Genomic DNA, 20409 nt, shown 5'->3' on the forward strand with positions numbered 1-20409 from the left:
ATACAAAATAAACAAAAACAATCAAATGTATTCAGTAGAAAAAGACACCAAATCAAACAAATAAACACTTTGATAAATGACAGAACATAAATCAATAACTTATCAAGTAATGAAAGTAGTACATTTGTATCATACAACATATTAATAACAAAAACATTAATCTGAACTGTAACCCGATCAGCCAGTGCAGCTGCTCTGAGGTTTCTATTGGCTGCTGGTGTCAGCCTATCAGGTTACAGCCCTGTGTGGACTGACTGAGGTTGCTTAGCAACACACACACACACAGAATAACATTTGGATTATTTATTATTATTACATTTACATCCATCAGTTCAAAATGCACACACACTTTGATTTGATTAAACCCTGAAGTGCTGAAGTGACGTCCACATGTCCCTCAGTGTGGGACAGAGTCGGATCTGAATGCAGACCTTCATTCTGATGTTTCAGTGTGGACTTCAGAGTCTCAGAGCTCTGCAGGGTTCAGCTGTCAGGAACAAACAGGAAAGAAATTCACTTATTAATGTACACCAGAAGCAGCATTCAGACCTCTCATCTTATTTACACCAACAGAGCTGCTTTTAGCTGGAATATGTTTCATATGTTTCACAGCTCACAACCTGGACTGAAGGAGGCGGCCTGCGATTGGTTGGTTTGTGCAGAAGAAGAGTGTCTGACACAGGAAGTCTGAGTGGACACGAAGCTGATCAGCACCGTGGTGATGCTTTAGGTTCAGTCACAGCTCGCACAGAGAAAGTCTGGATTTGTCCAATCAGCCTGTGAGCAGTCTTACCTGTGCGGTGCTGAGTACCTGCAGGCAGCAGAGTCCTGCACGCTCTCCCCATATTTCTAACTGAGCAAACTGAGGGATTTGTTATGTTGTTAAAATTTTAAAGACGTTTGAGACGGTGAAGCTCAAATATAAAAACAGACTTATTGTTCGGATATGAAATGTTCATTATCTTTATTTCATAAATTCTAAATGTACAAAAAAATCATTTTACACCAAATTAACAGTTTCATATTTTCTTGTTTCCTTACACATATTATTGTCATTATGTAAAATTTTATTTACTTGCATTTATGCTTAAAAATACCTTCATATTAACATGTTCTAACTATTGTTATGAATAAAACATAAATATGTGCAAGAAACTCCAGAATAAGTTCCTATGAGGAAGGAAAAGTGAATAAAATATAAAATATGTATAAAATACAGAAACGTCTCACCTCACAAGCAGAATGTGTTCAAAGAATAAACCAATAAAAACTAAATCGAAAATAAATTTGTTTCAGTGAATTTCATCAGTTTGTAGAAACACTTGATTTTTAGATAGTTTACTTGTCATTTTCTTGATAAACAGAAACAGATTGTTGTTTTTTTCTGTTTTTTTATATAATATAATATAATAGGAAACTATTATAGTAATATAATAGTTTCCTGGTGAAAATCTTCCTCCTGATCTTCTGATCTGACAGCATGTTTCCTGTTTCCCGGCGAAACAGATGCAGACGCTGTGATCAAAAACGTCTCCGGAAAAACAAACTGTTAAGTTTTCCCAATAATAAATCAATAAAAATTCAATATTTACTCTGAGAGATGTAAAAATACATCTACAAAATACAGTGTGATGTCATGATGATGTCACAAACTGCAGCAAAGCAACTCATCATCTTATGTTGCTGTGGAAACTACTGACAAATAAACCTGGAACATCAGCAGCGGCCATTTTGTGTCCTGTCATTTATATATAATCACACAAAATATCAATAACAATACTGCTTTGTAACTAGGACTTTAAAGTACACCGACTGAATGCAATCAAAATAAAAGCAATAAAAACTGCATTTATTGCGTACACTGTTATGATTGTTGAGTTTCTTAAATGTTAAAATGATTCATGCTTCATCAGTGTCTGCGGGTGTTTGCATTTGTTTTTGAAATTTTGAGCTGTTAGAGACACAAAATGGCCGCCCTGCGGAAACAGTGCATTATTATGAGTCCCATCAGCCAGGTCCTACTCAGCGTCTGATTGGTTGCCTTGGTTGGCTGGATTGGTCAGGTTTACACATGAAGAAGAAAGGACATCAGGGATTACCAATCAGAGGCGCAGCAGGGCAGGTGGTCTCCAAGGGAAGCAGTGGGATCCATCATGAGAAACTTCGTGTTCATGACCTCTCCTTAATTTCTTTCCTTACGTCATTCCTTTTCTTCCTTCTGTAGTTTTACATTTTCTTTCTCTTTATTTCTTCATTTATTTCTCTGTTTCTGCTTTCGCCTTCTTCATTTCCTCAGTTGCTTTCTTGACTCCTTTCTTGTTTCCTTGGTGAAATGATGAAAATGTCAACTTAAAAAGACTGGGAAATAAATATACCCCAGCCAATCACAATCTTCCAGCAGCTGTGACATCACTTCCTCCTCCTGCAGCGGTAACAGCAGACAGGGTTCCTCCCCTCCTCCTCCTCCCCTCCAGCCTCCTTCACTACATATGGCGGTGGGGGGGCGGAGCTCGACGTGGCATACGGGTTCCCGTCATTACTGCTCAGAGTCATTGGATTGGCTATAACTGTGCCGATGTCGTCAGAAGGGCGGAGCTTAGCCCGGGGTATGGTCACGTCACCGTACGGGTTCTCCAGGGAGACGTTGATGCTTGATGACATGACAGCTCCTCACGAGGGGGCAGGGCTAAAGATGATCCGGCAATCAACCAGTCAGGCGGCCGGCCAATCAGAGGGCACGAGGCAGAGCACGAGACCTTTCTAGAGAAACAGAAAAAGAGAGAATAATTAACTGTAAAGGATGAGGAAAAGAGGAGGAAGAAAAGATAAAAGAGAGGAAGAGGCAGGGAGGCAGGAAAGAAGGGGAAGGAGAGGAAGAGGGAGAAGAGGAGACGAGGAGCCACATGGATGAATTAGCCAACTTTACCAGCTAAAGACAGAATTTTGCTGCATTAGCTACCTAGCAATTCATCCACATTAGCAAACAAGTTCACATTAGCAAACGTTAGCTAGCCAACACACCATTATCAACACACAGTTCATGAGCTTTGCAGTGATGTTAGCTTTGACTTTGTGTTGAACTGTGTTGTGGTGGTTGGGATGTTAGCATACTCTGTCATTTAGGCCTGAATAGGACTCGAAGTTCAGACAACGTCAGTTGTGATTTTTCCATGAATTAATTTTTGATTCATGAAAATTTTATCTTTATTAAACTTAATAAGAGCAAATAAGATGATATGTGACATGACGGTAAAATCTGAGGGCCAAGCAGGGACTCAGGCAGGACTGACGCCATCTTTGAATCTGGTGTGTAAAGCTGTACTGTTTGTACATTAACATCACATTCTTTCCATAGAAATCAGTCCACATGCCACAGAAAGTCATCTAATTTTTAGTTACATCACAAGCCACACATTGACAAGACGGCATCACTTTCTTACACACAGAATGTTTCACAGTGTGCTGATTAGACTGCTTGCTGCTCCTGTTAGCAGGTCCTGTTAGCTGCGTAGCCATCATGTACATCATGACACAGAAGAAAACTTATGGACGTTTACTCTGATGGACGTCAGAGATGATGATGCTGTCCCCGGGAAGTGGTGTCACGCTGAATGATATCAACATATGTTTCCTGTCAGTGTGTGTGAGTCGAGTTTAGACTCCTGTTCTGGTTCTGTAGGATCTTTGGCGCCCCCCTGAGGAGACTTTGGTTTTTGTGCTGCTGGATGTCTGTTACAGAGTAGATTCTATAGTCCCAGCAGATTAAAATGAGTCAAATTGCTGAGGAGTTGAGTGAAGGCTTCGTGTTCATGTCTGAATGAGAATTTCTTGTCATCTTTAGAGTGTGAAAGACAAAACATTGTGTCACCCGACTCACCTGTTCAAAGGTACGCAGGTTCACCTCTTTCTTCTTCCTGAATCTTGTTTCTTCAGAACAAAGTGCAGACTTTCGTTTTCGTTCCTCTTCTCCTTCTCTGCTGCTGAGGACTCTGTGTTACAGCCACAAACTGAAGAAAGCCATAAAAATCAGTTTCTCTGCTTCTGACTCTCCCTCCTTTTCACTGTGTGATTGAAGCTTGCTTGACCGCCTCGCCCAAACCTGTTCTACCTGCCGACACTCCCTCTCTCTCCCTGTTCGTTCTCTGTGGAGCTCCACCTCCCTCAGTAACACCTGAACCCCCGACTCAAAGTCAGCCTAATGTCTGACACATGAACACACAGCCACGATGACAACAAAGATTGAAGCGATGAGGTGAAGAACACTCTGGTCTGCTTCACATGTACAAGTCCGGTGTTTCTGTGTGTCGTGAACAAGTCACACACTGAACGTGACGATGAGTGTTTACATGGTTGTGATAAGATAAAACAGGCCTTCATGATAATTTGCACATGTTGAAAACAGTAAAAACACCACCTGTGGTAGTTCAGGAGTACAGAGCTCCATAGCGCCTCCCAAAGGGGAGACGCAGGAACAGGTTGTGTCCTGTGTGTAACGATCTGCACTGATGTTTCCTGATTCTGGACATGTAGTCAAATCCCGGATGGGGGACAGTTGATCTGCAGGCCTGACTGTCAGTGTCATCCATTTCCATGCCGTGTGGTGGTGTGACACAGAGGACAGAGGACAGACCAGATTATTCCAGAGCCAAACTGGATTGAACCTCCTAAACTAGAACAGGAGGTCCAGCAGGTGATGTCCTTCAGGTGGGTTGACACCAGTCTCTCAGGGACTTCACATGCACGGTGCTCATTTTTTCATCCTGAAGAGTCTCTCTGGTGATGACTGAGGAGGAGGAGGGAGCATCAGGCAGCCGCAGAGGACGAAGGCCGGCAGACAGTGTGAGATCCAGTGAGACACGGAGAGAAGTAAGTTAGCAGGAGGAATCAGATAAAAGACTCTTGTGTCGTTAGGTTGATGAAGCTGTTTTACAACACAACAAACAATGTGGACGAGTTCACATAGTATATGTAGCTTGTTCTGGAGCCAAATTATGTTGTTGTGTTTATTTGTTCATTTTTGTTTATTTTATTGTTATGCGTCTCGAAAGCAGCTTGACTGTAGTTAATGATAATAATAGTGGAGTTTGCAAAATGCGAAACGTTTGTATTGACTTTTATTGCAAAATAAATATTTTGTCTGAAAATATCTAATAATAATTCACTCTCTTCAGAACTCGATTTCTTATTTTTCAGTTTTGTGACACCAGATTTGTCACACGTTCAGTCTGGAGCAGACAGGTGAAGGCTGTCACTAACCGGTTGAGCAGAAACTTGTTTCATTCTTCAGGTACCAAGCCCCGCCCACACTCTGCTCCTATTGGCTTAAGTTTACAGGGGTTTTTTCAGCTGATTCACACTGACACTGTGCTGCAACTGTTTGGGGGGGGCAGGTCACCGGTTCGATTCCCCCACTGGACGGGCAGGAAAAAGTGAAGTGAAGTGAAGTGAAGTGAAGTGAAGTGAAGTGATTAATGTGAAAAATGCCCCCCCCCTTCATTAGCCGGCTGATGTGCCCTTGAGCAAGGCACTTAACCCCCCAATATGCTCCCCGGGCGCTTGATGCTGCCCACTGCTCCTGTGTGTGTTTCACTGCATGTAATTTGCCGGGTGTTGCATGTGTGTGTTCAGCTAAGGATGGGTCAAATGCAGAAGACCAATTCAGTGTGTGTGTGTAAAAATATATATACTGTCAATAAAGCTGATTCTTCTTCTTCTTCTTCAAGTGGTAATGGGGGTTCAAATAAACTCAACAAGTACAAAGCTTTGGGTTCACTTTGACGTGGACTAGCCGCTGCAGCAGACACAGCAAGCTACATTTACCAACTATTTTGAATAAATAAATAAATAAAAACTGACAATCAAAAAATACTACTGTACTGTACTCAAATAGTACTGAATGCCCTTAACACTCAGGCTGTGAGAAAACATGCTGCAGATGTGTCACCTTTAGTGATCTGACAGGACGGCAGAGTGCTGGCACGGCAGTCCTGATCTTATCTCAGGATAGGAATTCAGCTTTAACAGAACTATGCTAACCGAGGAGGTTAGGATGGCACAGATCCTGTCCTGAATTCCAAGTAACTGATGAAAATGGCAGCCAGTCGGTGGGAAATGAAGTGAGACAGTCTCCTGTCGCTCTGAACGCAGACAGACTGCAGAATCAGTTCAGAGCAAACCCAATGCAGGATGCATCACCCGCAATTAACTAACTTTAGTTTTGTGATATATTGCTGCTTTGCCTCTGAAGAGAGCTCCTTTTCGTATGTGTATACTATATGAATTTCTGATCAGTGACCGGTAGATGACAAATGAGCAGTGACAGATAAAACATCTAATACTGTACAACAACATCCCAGGATGTTCCCTGTATCAGCCCATTTAGTTTGATTATTTGTACAAAATGGAGGAGATATATTAAATGGTCAAACTGCTCAGATAAGTTAATAAACTACAGTTACTTGCGTCTAAAGGCCAACAGGTTGGTAAACCACTAAATAGCTGTCACTATCAAGTGGGATGAACTAAATTAGTCGCCAGCTTGCGTTATGGCTCCTTAAAATCAAAATTGTAAAATTTCTAGAGAATCTGAAGAGCCTTTATGATTTAATCTAGTGTGAAGACCTCCGTTAATAGAACTGGAACAGTTTGTAGAGACTACCTAACTTATTTTTCTCTCGTTTCTTTACATTATGCTTCAAAGTGTTCAATACGTCGGCTCTCTTCTTCGTCTCAGCCCCCCTCCTTTTTCCCCTTTTCCGTTTCCCGCGGAAGCCCCTCCCTGTTAGCCTTTAGCCGCTTAGCTCCGCAGCCTGACGACAGGAGGAGTAGCCGGGAAAACGGAGGAGATAAACAGGGAGAAGAGGAGAATATGAGCCCGGTGGAGAACGGCAGAGGACCGCGGTGACCCGACAGCGAGTCTGCCGCTGAAACCAGCAGCTTCACGGTACGTTGGTGCGTCTGAAAACGAGCCAGCAGAAGTCGACTAACAGCGAACCTCCTCCCGACTCTCCCACTCCTCCTCCTCTGTCCGCTGTCTTCATCTTTTCTTTATTTGCTGGGAGAAAAGGGCAGAAAAAACACGTACAGAAAGAGAAAAAGTTAACTTCTGCCCATTTGTTTAGGTGTTAGATTGTTTTAGATTGTTTGATTTTCTTCACACTGACAGCCGTCATTGGCCTGCGAGCTTCAGTTTTCCTTTAGTTCCAATGGAAAGTTCAGCGCTGCCGTTAGCCCGCTAGCTTCAGTTTTCCATTATTCTTAGTGAGAATGAGCGGCTAGCGATAGCCTAGCTTCGGTTAGAGTTCGAACGGAATTTAAAGTGTTTACAGTTGACAGGTTTAGAAAAGGTTTCCAAAAGTGACTTTGAACTGTGTTCTTTCATTTTATCTTAAAGAAGGTTGTTGAGCGGCTTTGGATTAAGTTTGAATGTGTTGGGAAAGTTTTGAAAGTGTTTGGGGAAGAAGGAAGCAGGATGTTTTGACAGCGTCTGACGGGGTGGGCAACTTTAACAATTTGTGGCTTTAAAAGAGTTTAGATATTAGGAGATTCACCCAGTATTCTAAAGTAAAACGAATCATTTTAACGTTTTTGAATGATCTCGTGGTTTTAATGTGGGCTAAAGCTTAACATTGAGTCGATTAATATTTTCTAATCAGTAATCAGTTACTGCGTCTCCAAAACGTTTGGACGAACAGACTGAAGCTTGTTTGTCATTTATGATTAAGATGTGGTTATTCCTTGTGGATTGGAGATTACTTTTTTATGTTTAAAGTTTCAGTTAATTAAACATTGCAGCATTTGTAAATAATATTTCAGAAGAGACTGGTGAGGGCTGTAGTTAGTCATTATTTTCATAACTGATAGCGTATTTCCTCACTACTGAAAATTAAATCTGAAGGGTTTTGAGACTTTGAGACGTGTTGAAATCAGTTTGAATCTGTTTGGAAAGTTTTAAGAGTTTTGGGAAGACGTTTGGTGAAATTTGTGGATGTTTTGACAGTTTCTATGAAATCCTGGGACATGTTTTAATGTCAGTGATATATGATAAGTAAACAATCTGTTTAATGTCACTTCAGTCACTGTGTTAAGTTTTATCTGCAGAATGTACTTGATATATAAATATGCATGTCACATAATTAAGAAGCTGTCACACATTGTCTCTTTTTATTCTAATTATCTCTGTTCTCTCCTCAGAGGAGGACCATGCAATCATTCCTCGCTCGCCCCCGCCGTTAGAGTGTGTGTGTGTGTGTGTGTGTGTGTGAGTGTGTGTGAGTGAGAGATTCAGGATGGGGTTCGGTCGGGATCTGAGGAATTCTCATGAGGGATTACTGAAGCTGCAGGACTGGGAGTTAAAGGTACAACTCGCTGTTTGGTTTTAGAGAATATTTTACAGTTAAGCCATAAGCGCATCAGATGATTACGTCAAGCCAATTAGAGAGCCACACACCCTGAAAGACATTGGGGGGGGAGCCTAGAGGTTTGAGAAGCGGCTTGTGACCGGAGGGTTGCCGGTTCGATTCCACCCCGGACTGGCAGGAGTAGTTAATAACCCCCCCACCCCCCCAGTTTGCTCCACGGACGCCTGAAATGGCAAGCCCAATGCTCCTGTGTGTTTCACTGCATGTTGCATGTGTGTGTTTCAATCAGTGATGGGCTAAATGCAGAGAAGTAATTTCCCATCTTGGGATTAATAAAGTATAATAAATTTTTTAAAAATGTAAAAAAAAAAAACAAAAAAAACGAACACACGACTTGTCCTGCTCCTTAGCTTGTTGAATGAGCCACCAACCAGATGTTGAGCGGGTGAACTGCTAAAGTCACTTTGCAGGCTGATTAGCCTCTCAGTTGCAGCACTTTGAACAGCTTTGAAAAGAGCCACACTGTTGTAACAAAGCAAGTTGAAAGAGAACGATTCTGTGCTGCTGAAGGCGAGAAGTTTGGGATGTTTTTGGATGTCGACGGCACTGAAATCTTCTCTTCCTTTCTATCAGCTGCTGCGCTTCCTCATGCAAACTACATAAAGTGTGTTTGTCGCCCCCTAGCTGCTGGAGACGGTGAAGCGTTTCATGACACTGCGAGTGAAGAGCGATAAAGAGTATGCCACTCTGCTGCTCAGCATGACTCAGCAAACTGAGAAACAGGAGGCCGCTGATTATGTCAGCACTGTGAGCAAGGTAAGGAGATTGGCCCAGGGTCCGACACCATGAAAGCCCAAGGACCAGTACAAGTTCAGGCAGGGCAGGCTGCAAGTCTGGTCCTGCTGCTGGTCCACTGCTCCACTTCTGAAGAACAGAGTGGATGTGGGATCAGGGGTTTATTACAGTATAGTTCACTTTTGAATACTGGTTCTGTTAACTCTGTCTTTCTGTCTCTCTTTATACTCCATTGTGGCACCAAATGTGGCACCGATTGATTTAACGTGGCTCAGTATCACATTCTGTTGGTGCCCTAAAAGTACTGAGTTTGGTGCCCGACATTAGTGATGCAGCATGTTGAAGCTAAGATACAGTTCTGAACTGGTTTAGTATTTGATTTGTTTCATGAAATCTTGTCGTGCACCAGGCTGGTCCTGAATGTTTCCAGATGTCATCAATGACCTGTCTGTCTGTCTGCCTGCCTGTCTGTCTGACTGACCACCTCTCAGTCGTGGTGTCAGGTGATTCGTCAGACGGAAGCGTTGGGTCGAGTTATGAGGAGTCATGCTGATGATCTGAACTCTGGTCCTCTGCACCGCTTGGCCACGCTGATCCGCGATAAGCAGCAGGTGAAGAAGAGTTACCAAAGTCTTCATCAGCAGCTGGAGAGCCACAACCACAAGGTATGCTGGGAAATACAGACACACACACACGCACACACTGTGGTTTCAGTAGGAGAGGTTCTAAGGCAGTGATAGCAGTTAACGTTTGAAGTCAAAGAAAGCGGCCGAAAGCAACCGAACTGTCAGATGAAAAATAACAATCAGTAGTGTGTTATCAGAGACAGCAGATATCCACAGGAAGTGTGATGATGTCACACACAGTAATGTCTGAAAAGACACTGACATACTGAGTTTGCTACTCTTTGATCCTGTTGTACTGTTGCCAGGTAACCAGGAGTGACCTGGACAAGCTGAAGGCAACGTATCGTCAGCTGAGCCGAGATGCTAACAACGCCAAAGAGAAATACAGAGAGGCTCTGGCCAAAGGTTTCTACTCTCTCACTCATTCTTCACTTAATACAGAATCAGAATCAGAATTCCTTTATTAATCCCTGGAGGGAAATTCTTGTTTTTACAGACATTGCACATGCAGTATTCCCGACCAAGAAAGGAGAAAAGTGCAGAGTATAAAAATAGGATAAACAAAAAACTAAAATCTCAAGTACAGGTATTTACAAAAAACTGTATTAAAATTTTTTAAGAAAATTTAAAAATACAGGTATGTACATGTGTAAAAGAGCCAATATGTACATTGTATATACAAGTGAGTGTGTCCGTCACAGTGCTGAGTTTAGCAGTTTGATGGCGACAGGCAGGAATGATTTCCTGTGTCGCTCTGTGGTGCATCATGGGAGTCAGAGTCTGTTGCTGAACGAGCTCCTGTAGCCGATCAGCACATTGTGGAGAGGGTGAGAGGGAAAGTCCAGTATCGTCCTTATTTTGGACAACATCCTCCTCTCAGACACCACTGTCAGAGAGTCCAGTTCCTCTCCCACAACATGGTGGCCTTCTTGATGATTCTATTGAGTCTGTTAGTGTCCCTCACCCTCAGGCAGCTGCCCCAGCAGACAGCAGCATATGTGATGGCACTGGACACCACCGACTCATAGAACATCCTCAGCATCGTCCTGCGGATGTTGAAGGACCTCAGCCGCCTCAGAAAGTAGAGGCGGCTCTGGCCCTTTCTGTAGACCATGTCCACGAACAGAAAATATTCAAAAACTGAAGGTTTATTAAGCTAAACTTCTTACTGTTTGAAAGTCATTAAATGTTACTGAGAGTTTTGGCATCTCTGACTCCCGCACTACTTCTTGTCCAATCACAGGCCGGGAGGCGGAGCGTGCCCGTGAGCGTTATGACAAAGCGACGGCGAAGCTCCACAACCTTCACAACCAGTACGTGTTGGCGGTGTGCGGCGCTCGAACGCAGCAGGATGAACACCGACGCCGCGCCGCTCCTGCCCTGCTCGACTCTCTGCAGAGGATGCAGGAGGACATGACGCTCGCCCTGTAAGTCACACCAACGACTGACACTGTAGACAGCTTCACCGCATCACTGTCTTAGTCTGATGTATCTCTGTGTATTATTGCAGTAAAAGTATCCTGGAGGAGTACTGTCAGATCAGCAGCCTGCTGACGGAGGAGATAGTCAAAGTTCATCAGGAGATTTCAGCAGCTGTTGAGCAGATCGACCCGCTGGCAGAGTACCAACACTTCATCGACGCCTACAGGTCACACTACAACCAATCATCACATGTTGGTCACACTGTGGTTACCGTGGCAACTGAAGTGCCAAAAGCAAAGCCAACCGGACATCTTTTAGGTTGGGTTAGGTGACAATCGCAGGCTAAACACCTGGAAGTCCCATCAGTCAGAACTGAAGAAGACTTTCAGAGGTGAAACATCCTCAACAACCTAAAAGTTTTCCGGTTGGCTTTGTTTCTAGCACTTCAACTACCACGACCCGACTGACTGAGAACCTGCATCGGTTTTCGATGGTAACCTGTCTGCGACCCTCTCTCCTGGTTGCCATGGTAACAGGTCTCCGGAGACTCCTGAGCCAACCATAGAATTCGATGTGTCTCTGTTGGAGGAGACGGACAACCTGCCGGCCAATGAGATCCTTTGGAACACGTTGACGGCCGACACCCTGCAGGCCATGTGAGCTGCTTCATAATAAAATGCCACACTGTTTCCTGTAGCCTGCCAAAGTAAAAGTTTCCTGGTATAAGCAACACTTTTCAAAATCTTACAAAAGTTTCTCCATCTCCAAAACCTTCCAGCACAGTCCTGTAATATCTGTAAAGTTTTGAATTGTTTTGTTAAGTTTTTCCCTTCTTCGCATGGAGTTATAAGATAAAACAGATTTATAAAGACTCTTATTTTTAAATTCTTATCCTTAAATTCTAAAGTTTGATTTTAGTGTTGGTTGACTTTGTCTCGATTGACTTTCATTTCTGTTTTACTTTTTGTTGGGTCTTTTGTGTTTTATTGATTTTTATTTTAAGTTGTGACATGGAATTTCCATACACAAAAGTTTATGTTGGAAAGTTTCCAGAGCTCTGTACAGTTTTCTTTTTTATTCACTTGTTTTGTTTTTAGGTCTTAAACTTGCGGGTGTTTGTTTTTCAAGGTTGTCGTCGGCGACGGAGGAGCTGCTTCTGACTCAGCAGAATCTGCGGACGAAGGAGGCGCTGGCTGATGACCTCGATTCCAAAATTCAGACGAGTCAGCAGAGTGCCGAGAGGAAGAGCGAGTGAGTCGGAAAGATCATGTGACACAAAAAGAATCTGTCTGTTTGCCTGTCTTTCTCCTCACTGTCTGTCTCTTGTCCTTCTCAGTTGTGTCCTCCTGCTCAGTCAGAAACTGTCTCTCCTCGAGCTTCACCACGTTGTCCAATCACTGCGTGGCTCTGAGGCCCGCCTTGCCTCCCAGAAGGCCCTGCTTGACACTAAGATGGCCGCCTCTGCCTCCCCACCTCCGCCGCCACCTCCGCCTGCACTGCCGTATGAGGACGACACCCGCTCCGTCGGATCCACGGTAAATATTTTATTGTCGATTAATGATTGATCATTGATTGTGCTGTGATGTAACCTGAGGTCGGTACAGGAACATCAGCACGCAGCAAGCAGGAATAGCTACCCTTTCAAAATAAACACCTTCTCTGCAAATGCCTGTGTGTCTTCAGGATAAAACAAAGGAGAAGAGCTCTCGGTTTGACACGCTGCGTCATTCTCTGGCTGGAATGATTCGTTCTCCTAAGGCCATGCTGGGCTCCTCCACCTCGGTGAGACTCTCCGTCACACCCACCTGTCTCACCTTTCACCAGTCAGTCTTACTGTCACGTCTGTCTGTCTCACCTCTAGTTGCCACATAAAGTTTAAATGTCAGTGTGTTTGCTTGTGATAACTCCAGCAGTCTGGCCTCTGAGCTGCATCTGATTGGTGGGAGGGTCAGCTGATGCTTGTAGACAAGACAAGACAAGACAGCTTTATTTGTACAGCCCATTTTTACGAGCAGTTTGTCTCAAAGGACTTCACATAACATCACAGCAACATCCTCTGCCCTTCGACCCTCACATGGACTGAGGAAAAACTCCCAGAAGAAACCTGTAACAAGGAAACACTGGGAGAAAGCTCAGGGAGAGCAGCAGAGGGGGGATCCCTCACCCAGGACGGGCGGGAAAGCAGTTAACAACAGGAGATATGGGATAGATGAGGAATGTTCAGTCAGGGGAGAGCTGATGGAGGCTGATGGAGGCTGATGGAGGCTCCTGGTGGGCAAGCTGGGCCCTGAACGGGGAAAGCAGACGCAGCAGGTTGGTTGATGAGCAGGGACAGCAGGCAGGGTAGAAGCAGAGGGAAGGAGGTGGTGCAGCTCTGTGAGATAGTTTGGTAGTTTGGTGAGATAGTTAGATAGTCTGTCTTGTGAAGCTGACATTAGTAACAGTGAAATGTGTCGGAAGACCTGGTGTGTGTGCGTGTGTGTGTGTGTTTGCTGTCCTCTGAGAGTTACTTCCCTGACACATGATTCACTTGTTGTCATCACATTTGTTTTGTCAATAAAGTACATTTGAAGACAGACTGAACTGTGTGTGTGTGTGTGTGTGTGTGTTCCTGTGCTCCTCCCTACAGCAATTCTTTGATGTGATCCCAACGTCAGAGCGCCCCCTGGCGGAGCAGGAGTGGTACCACGGTGCCATCCCCCGCACAGAAGCTCAGGAGTTACTACGGCAGCAGGGAGACTTCCTGGTGAGGGAGAGTCACGGCAAACCGGGCGAGTACGTCCTGTCTGTGTTTTCTGACGAGCAGAGACGACACTTCATCATCCAGTACGCCGACGTATGTATCTTTGAAGAATAAGCGCTGAGTAATCTATTTACAGCGTTCTTGTGATGAAGATGACAACACGCTGTAAAAGACTGAGTGTTAAAACACGTCTCTCTCTCTGGCAGAATCAGTACCGGTTTGAAGGCACAGGCTTCTCCACCATCCCTCAGCTCATCGAGCATCATTTCTCCACCAAGCAGGTCATCACCAAGAAGTCTGGAGTCGTGCTGCTCAACCCCGTCGTCAAGGCAACCACTGCTATATACATACATATACATATCTATACATACATGCAAAACTGAATAAGCACTAGTGAGAGTGAGGATGGGAATCAACAGGATTTTTTGATCAGTAACATGTAACAGTGCTGTATCACTGCACTGTCAGCAGCCAATCAGGAGAGAGGATCTTAGAACTGAAGCAGTGCTCAGTGCATACAAGCTCTTGACCATCGGGTGTGTCTGAGCTGCGGCTGACGGCAGGCTGATGAAGTCGTGATAATACGATCAGAACTCGGTCAGCAAATCATCAGTGATCAGGCAAAGTTTGGAAAACAATTTGAACTGTTTTCAGTGTTAGGAACATTCGTGAAAGCAAATGTTTGATTTTCAACATGTTTCATCGAGATGTTTTTGTCATGTAAACCAACATTTGATTCATTTCTGAAATGAAGGGATGGTGTCGCCCTGATGTGGACGAGCCTCCCACCTCAGCAGACGTGTTCGTGTTCAGCCTGATTGGTGTGTATGTGTGTGGAAATACATCACGTGATGGTCAAATGTGTTTTTCTCTCTGCAGGATAAGAAATGGATCCTCAACCATGAGGACGTGGTGCTGGGGGAGCTGCTTGGAAAGGTGACCTCACTTCCTCTTTCCTATTTCCTCCTGTCATCACATACGCCACTTGACTGCACAGTATTTATTCTGTTTTTTTACGGAGCTTTCATTGCGTTTCTGCCTCGGTGTCCCATCATGCCCTGCTGTGTTCTGGTTGTCAGGGTAACTTTGGCGAGGTGTTTAAAGGGACGCTGCAGCGTGACAAAACGCCTGTCGCTGTCAAAACGTGTAAAGAAGACTTGCCTCCAGAGCTGAAGATCAGGTTCCTGTCAGAGGCCAGGTCAGCATCAGTCAGTTCATCAGTACATCCCACGAATACACCAATCAGTACACAACAAACACCCAAACATCATGGCTCCTGTCTGTGATTGCCTGCTTCTTCATGTTGTCTGTCTGGTTGGCTGCTGCCTGTCTGTGATTGGCTGCAGGATCCTGAAGCAGTACGACCACCCGAACATCGTGAAGCTGATCGGTGTTTGTACACAGCGACAGCCGATCTACATCGTCATGGAGCTGGTTCCTGGTGGGTGGAGCTTATTGACTGATGATGTTTTGTTTGCTTTCAGTTTGTCTTCTGTTCTTTATTGGTCAGTTTCTCACAGATATACCCTGCTGTGTTTGTGTGACCCCTCACTGTGTCTGTCAGGTGGGGACTTCCTGTCCTTTCTGAGGAAGAAAAAGGACGAGTTAAAGACAAAGCAGCTTGTTCGCTTCTCTGTTGATGCTGCTGCTGGCATGGCATACCTGGAGAGTAAGAACTGTATCCACAGGTAAATAATAATTGCAGACAGCCAGAGCACTGCAGTGTCTGTCAGCGTGTGAACACATCACCTGATTGCAGTCACTTCATCTTGATTGATGAACACACAGCAGCTCCCAAATCAGCTTGTTTTCATAAAGGAATCTTTTTTAAGAGAATTTTTTAAGAAGAATCAGCTTTATTGACAGTATATATATTTTTACATACACACATACTGAATTTTACTACTGCATTTGACCCATCCTTAGTTGAACACACACATGCAACACCCGGCAAATTACATGCAGTGAAACACACACAGGAGCAGTGGGCAGCATCAAGCGCCCAGGGAGCATATTGGGGGTTTAAGTGCCTTGCTCAAGGGCACATCAGCTGGCTAATGAAAGGGGGGGGGGTTTCTGGCCAGTTTCTAAATTTCCAGTTGTTGTTGTTGTTGTCTGTTAAACAATTCTTATTTTTGATTCTTGTTATTTTGATGATAAAACTAAAAAGCTGAAACATGTAAGGAATACATAATTGCTTCCTGTTGCAGCTTTGCAGTTCAGTTCTAGCCAGAATGCATTTGAAGGCAGCACAACTCAAAGCTTTTATTAAGTCACTTTATTAAGTTTAGATGTTTTTATTCAGGTGAGAAAGACAGATATCCAGTTGTTATAAAACACCTGTCTCTGTCTCCACCTGTCTGTCTCTCAGGGATCTGGCAGCGAGGAACTGCCTGGTGGGGGAGAACAGCGTGTTGAAGATTAGTGATTTTGGGATGAGTCGTCAGGAGGACGATGGTATTTATTCTTCATCTGGACTCAAACAGATTCCCATCAAATGGACTGCACCAGAGGCTCTCAACTACGGTAACTCTCCTTACCTGTCTCACCTGCTAATACACAGGGTATATACACCCTGGTCACAAGCTCTGTCTCTGCTGTGATTGGCTGTTGCAGGTCGTTACAGCTCAGAGAGTGATGTGTGGAGTTATGGGATCCTGCTGTGGGAGACCTTCAGTCTAGGGGTGTGTCCTTATCCTGGGATGACCAATCAGCAGGCTCGGGAGCAGGTGGAGAAAGGTAAACGCACAGAGTGACCTCTGCTCCTCCTCCTCCTCCTCCTCTCAGATTGATTAGTATTGCTAATAGTTTCAGTACAGAAAATGCCCGACATGTGAACGCTGGTAAATATTCGCCTCCCGTCTCTTCATTCTGTGTGATCAAACGGTGCAGAAACTTATTCTCAGCTTTGATAAGGTTTGAGCAGTGATGTCTGATCATCAGCCAATAGTAGAGCAGTGTGTGTGTGTGTGCCCGTCACATCCTGATCTGATGCTCCCCTCATTCCCAGCCTCCAGTGAAAGAATTGTGCTTCACGTCGGCACTGATGACGCATCCCGCCAGCAGTCCGACTTCTTAACATTTTAAAAGACAGTGGAAAATCAGTCTTTGTCTCTGTCCCTATTCCCTCTTTTAGTTGTGGTACTGAATGTTTTAGCAGGATCGTCAGTCTGCACACCTGGCTCCAGTCCACCTGTAGGTCTCACAGTATGGCTTTTGTTGATATTCTTAACTTGTTTTGGGGCTGTGCTTCCCTTTTTAGCAACGATAGGATTCACCCCGATAAGCAGGGCAGTCGGATGCTATCTGCTAACATTCAACATGCAGTCCAGTCCTGTCACTGTCACCCATCACTCACCCACTTCAAGCCCCCTCCCTCCCTCTGCCTTCCTGCTAAATTTAAACATCTGATGTTAGGTCACTTAATAACAAGTCATTTTTATGTCTTCATCTTTTTACCTCAAACAATCTGGACTTTTTTTTTATCCTGACTGAAACATGGTTATCTGAAGGGGACGGAAGTCCAATCATTGAGGCCCTGAATTTTAAACACTTCCATCAACCAAGACTTTCAGGTGTGGGAGGGGAGGTAGGCGCCATGTACAGAGAGGATTTTAAATGCACTCCTATTTTACATGACCATTTTACCTCTAAAGTCCCTGTGACTGTTTTTATAATCTATAGACCACATGAGCCTAACAGTGTTTTTATCCCAGAGTTTTCTGAGTTTCTATCACGTTTTATCTCAATTTTTCGATTTTAGGTGATTTTAACATCCATGTCTGCTGCCCTTCTCAGCCACTTGTGTCTGATTTTATGGACCTTTTAGAATCCTTTAACTTTACCCAGGAAGAGCAGGACCTCATCTGAAAGGCCACACTCTGATCTGGTCCTTCACTGTGGTGTCAAACTTTTACATCGAGGATATCTACAACTACTACATCTACTCAAAGCCATTTTAACTCACCAACTCCCTGTTCACTACACGTCCATCTGTCGCCGGGTTTTAACTCTACATCTGCTAGCTTGTTCTCTGAGTATTTTTCTTCTGCTGTTCTACACAATTTTGATCCAAATTTCAACACAGAGGAGCTGGTCTCCTTTTTTAGCTGCACCAGCTACAGTCTGTCCTGGGCTCCACAACTTCTTCCATTGACGCTTTAATCTTATCAAAAGGCAGTTAAACAGGCCAGAGCATCTTTGTTCTCCTTGCTAATTTTAAATAATCATTAAAATCCCAGCATTTTATTTCAAGTCATTGATTCAGTCACCACTACCCCTCCCTGTGTTTTTATTGTCCCATCTGAGGAGCTGTGTAATAAATTTCAGTCCCACTTTAGCCAGAAAGTCACTAACATCAGAAATCCAATATAACCACTTGATCAGGTTTTATCTCCCCACAGGGATATGTGCTGCTTTTTTAGTAATTTTAAGAAAATCTCACTATACTCCTTAGAAGATATTGTGACACACTGAAAGTCAGCCACATGCATTCTTGATGTTATTCCCATTAAATTTCTCAAAGTGGTTTTTAAAGCTATCGGTCCCGTTATTTTATTTACTATAAACAATTCTTGGTATCTTTCCCTCTGGTTTCAAACATGCTGTGGTGCAACCTCTTTTAAAGAAACCTAACCTTGATCCAACTGTTTTTAGTAATTTTAGATCAAAGCTGCCAATTTTATATAAGATGATAGAGAAAGTGGTATTTACTCAGCTTTTAGAGTTCATGTGTCATAATGACCTCTTTGAGAAATTTTAGTCTGGTTTTCGATCACTGCATAGTACAGAAACTGCTCTCCTCAAGGTGACCAATGACCTCCTTTCATGGGCCGACAGTGGAGAGAGCCCTGTTTTACTTCTTTTAGACGTTAGTGCAGCATTTGACACTGTAGACCACGACATTTTAATAAACCGTCTGCAGTCTCGGGTGGGCATCCAGGGCACTGCACTCCACTGGCTGTGCTCTTACCTTCTGGACAGAACGGTTGCAGTCACCATAGGTGAATATACGTCATTCCCCGCCCACATCACCTGTGCTGTGCCACAGGGTTCAATCTTAGGTTCGATTTTATTCTTTTCTTTTTTTTTTAAAATCACTCCAAAAACACACTTCTGGACTGGACTGGTTTTTATGTGATGTTGTCTTTTTACTGTCCCCTAAAACTTACTGCTTTTAAATTAACTCCTTTTTATCTGTTATATATGCATATTATATTTTATTTTTTCACCATTTGCCTATTTATATTTTGTTTATTGTCTTCTATTCAGTGTATAATTTGTCAGTTTTGTTTTTAATGATTGTTAAGCACTTTGGAAACTTGGTTTTTGAAAGGTGCTGTATGAAAATTGTTATTGTTATTATTATTATTATTATTATCATTATCATTATTATTTATTGCTAAACTCTGCACACCTCCACTCTCCTCCTGGTTGCTAGGTTACAGAATGGCGTGTCCTCAGCGTTGCCCTGACGACGTGTACAAAGTGATGCAGCGGTGCTGGCAGTACAACCCTGAAGACCGACCCAAGTTCTCTGAGCTGCAGCGAGACCTCACCGCCATCAAGAAGAAGTGATGACATCATCACATCTCACCACCATCAAGAAGCCATGACATCATCACACCTCACCACCATCAAAAAGCGATGTCATCATCAGAGACAAAAGATCAAAGTTCGTCACTTCTTCAGCAGGGTTACCTTTGTCTCATTTTTGTTTGGAGGTGGGTGTGGTCAGCAGGTGGGCGTGTCTTCATTTAAAAAAAAGCACTAAACATTTTGGTAAACACTAAAGACACCAGGAATGATGACAGCACACACTGAGCAAGTCTGTTAGCAAAACACTACAAAGTGACACAGTTTAAAATCACAGAAATGCAACAATATTGTAAGTGCAATTTCTCAAAGTAGATGCTGATCTGTTAGCATTTAGCTGATGTTTGAAATCTCTGAGCTACAGTGTAAACACAGCCAAAAACTACTGTCAGGTGCTAATGAGGTTAGCATGGATGTAGCAGCTGCACACTTGCAAAAAAAATCAGACTTCAGTTATGATGATTAAACCTGTAAAAACCTGCCAGTGAGACAGGAAGTGACACATGCAGGATTGCTAAATGAGCTAACCGTTTAGCACGATTTTAGAGGGTTCCTGCTCACTACAAACAGACAGACAAATCTCCCTATTAAAACTTCCTGTTCTATTTCTTACCTGTTGAATCACTGAGGTCAAACTGTTTCCTGTTTACCTGTGTATCAGCTACCAGTCCTCAGTTGTGTTTGTGTGTGTGTATGTGTGTGTGTGTGTGTGTGGTGGGGGGGTGTCACTGATGAGGCCACGCCAGTAACAAAGATTGACCAGCTGAACTGCCCCTCTCTCTACTGTTACCATAACAACAGCTTCAACACTAAATGTTTCCAATCAGCTTTTAACACTAACATCAACTCTTTATCATTTTTACTTATT

At 43.6% G+C, this 20409-nt stretch overlaps 1 protein-coding gene and 1 long non-coding RNA gene across 3 annotated transcripts; one reads left to right on the plus strand and one right to left on the minus strand.

Moving 5' to 3' along the window:
* Positions 1-939: 939 nt before the first annotated feature.
* On the minus strand, positions 940-5401 carry LOC124052038. The gene is made up of 2 exons (XR_006841914.1): positions 3878-5401; positions 940-2760 (listed from the first exon to the last, which is right to left on the minus strand). It is a non-coding gene; the product is annotated as an uncharacterized LOC124052038 (long non-coding RNA).
* A 1360-nt stretch (positions 5402-6761) lies between these two features.
* fer (fer (fps/fes related) tyrosine kinase) lies at positions 6762-20372 on the plus strand. Of its 2 annotated transcripts, none has more exons than XM_046374161.1 (20): positions 6762-6943; positions 8194-8357; positions 9045-9176; positions 9647-9820; positions 10087-10186; positions 11025-11208; positions 11292-11429; positions 11740-11859; positions 12332-12454; positions 12540-12738; positions 12887-12985; positions 13833-14039; positions 14153-14275; positions 14826-14882; positions 15026-15144; positions 15293-15387; positions 15511-15634; positions 16318-16472; positions 16563-16685; positions 19387-20372. In XM_046374161.1, exons 2-20 carry the CDS (start codon positions 8289-8291, stop codon positions 19521-19523), a joined length of 2478 nt encoding a protein of 825 aa, XP_046230117.1. In that variant the 5' UTR covers positions 6762-6943; positions 8194-8288; the 3' UTR covers positions 19524-20372. The 2 variants fall into 2 exon arrangements, with proteins under 2 accessions (XP_046230117.1, XP_046230118.1); XM_046374162.1 differs by lacking the exon at positions 6762-6943 and adding an exon at positions 6984-7494.
* The last annotated feature ends 37 nt before the right edge of the window (positions 20373-20409 follow it).

This window comes from Scatophagus argus, chromosome 20 (genome assembly GCF_020382885.2).
Source record: "Scatophagus argus isolate fScaArg1 chromosome 20, fScaArg1.pri, whole genome shotgun sequence".
Taxonomy (NCBI): domain Eukaryota; kingdom Metazoa; phylum Chordata; class Actinopteri; family Scatophagidae; genus Scatophagus; species Scatophagus argus.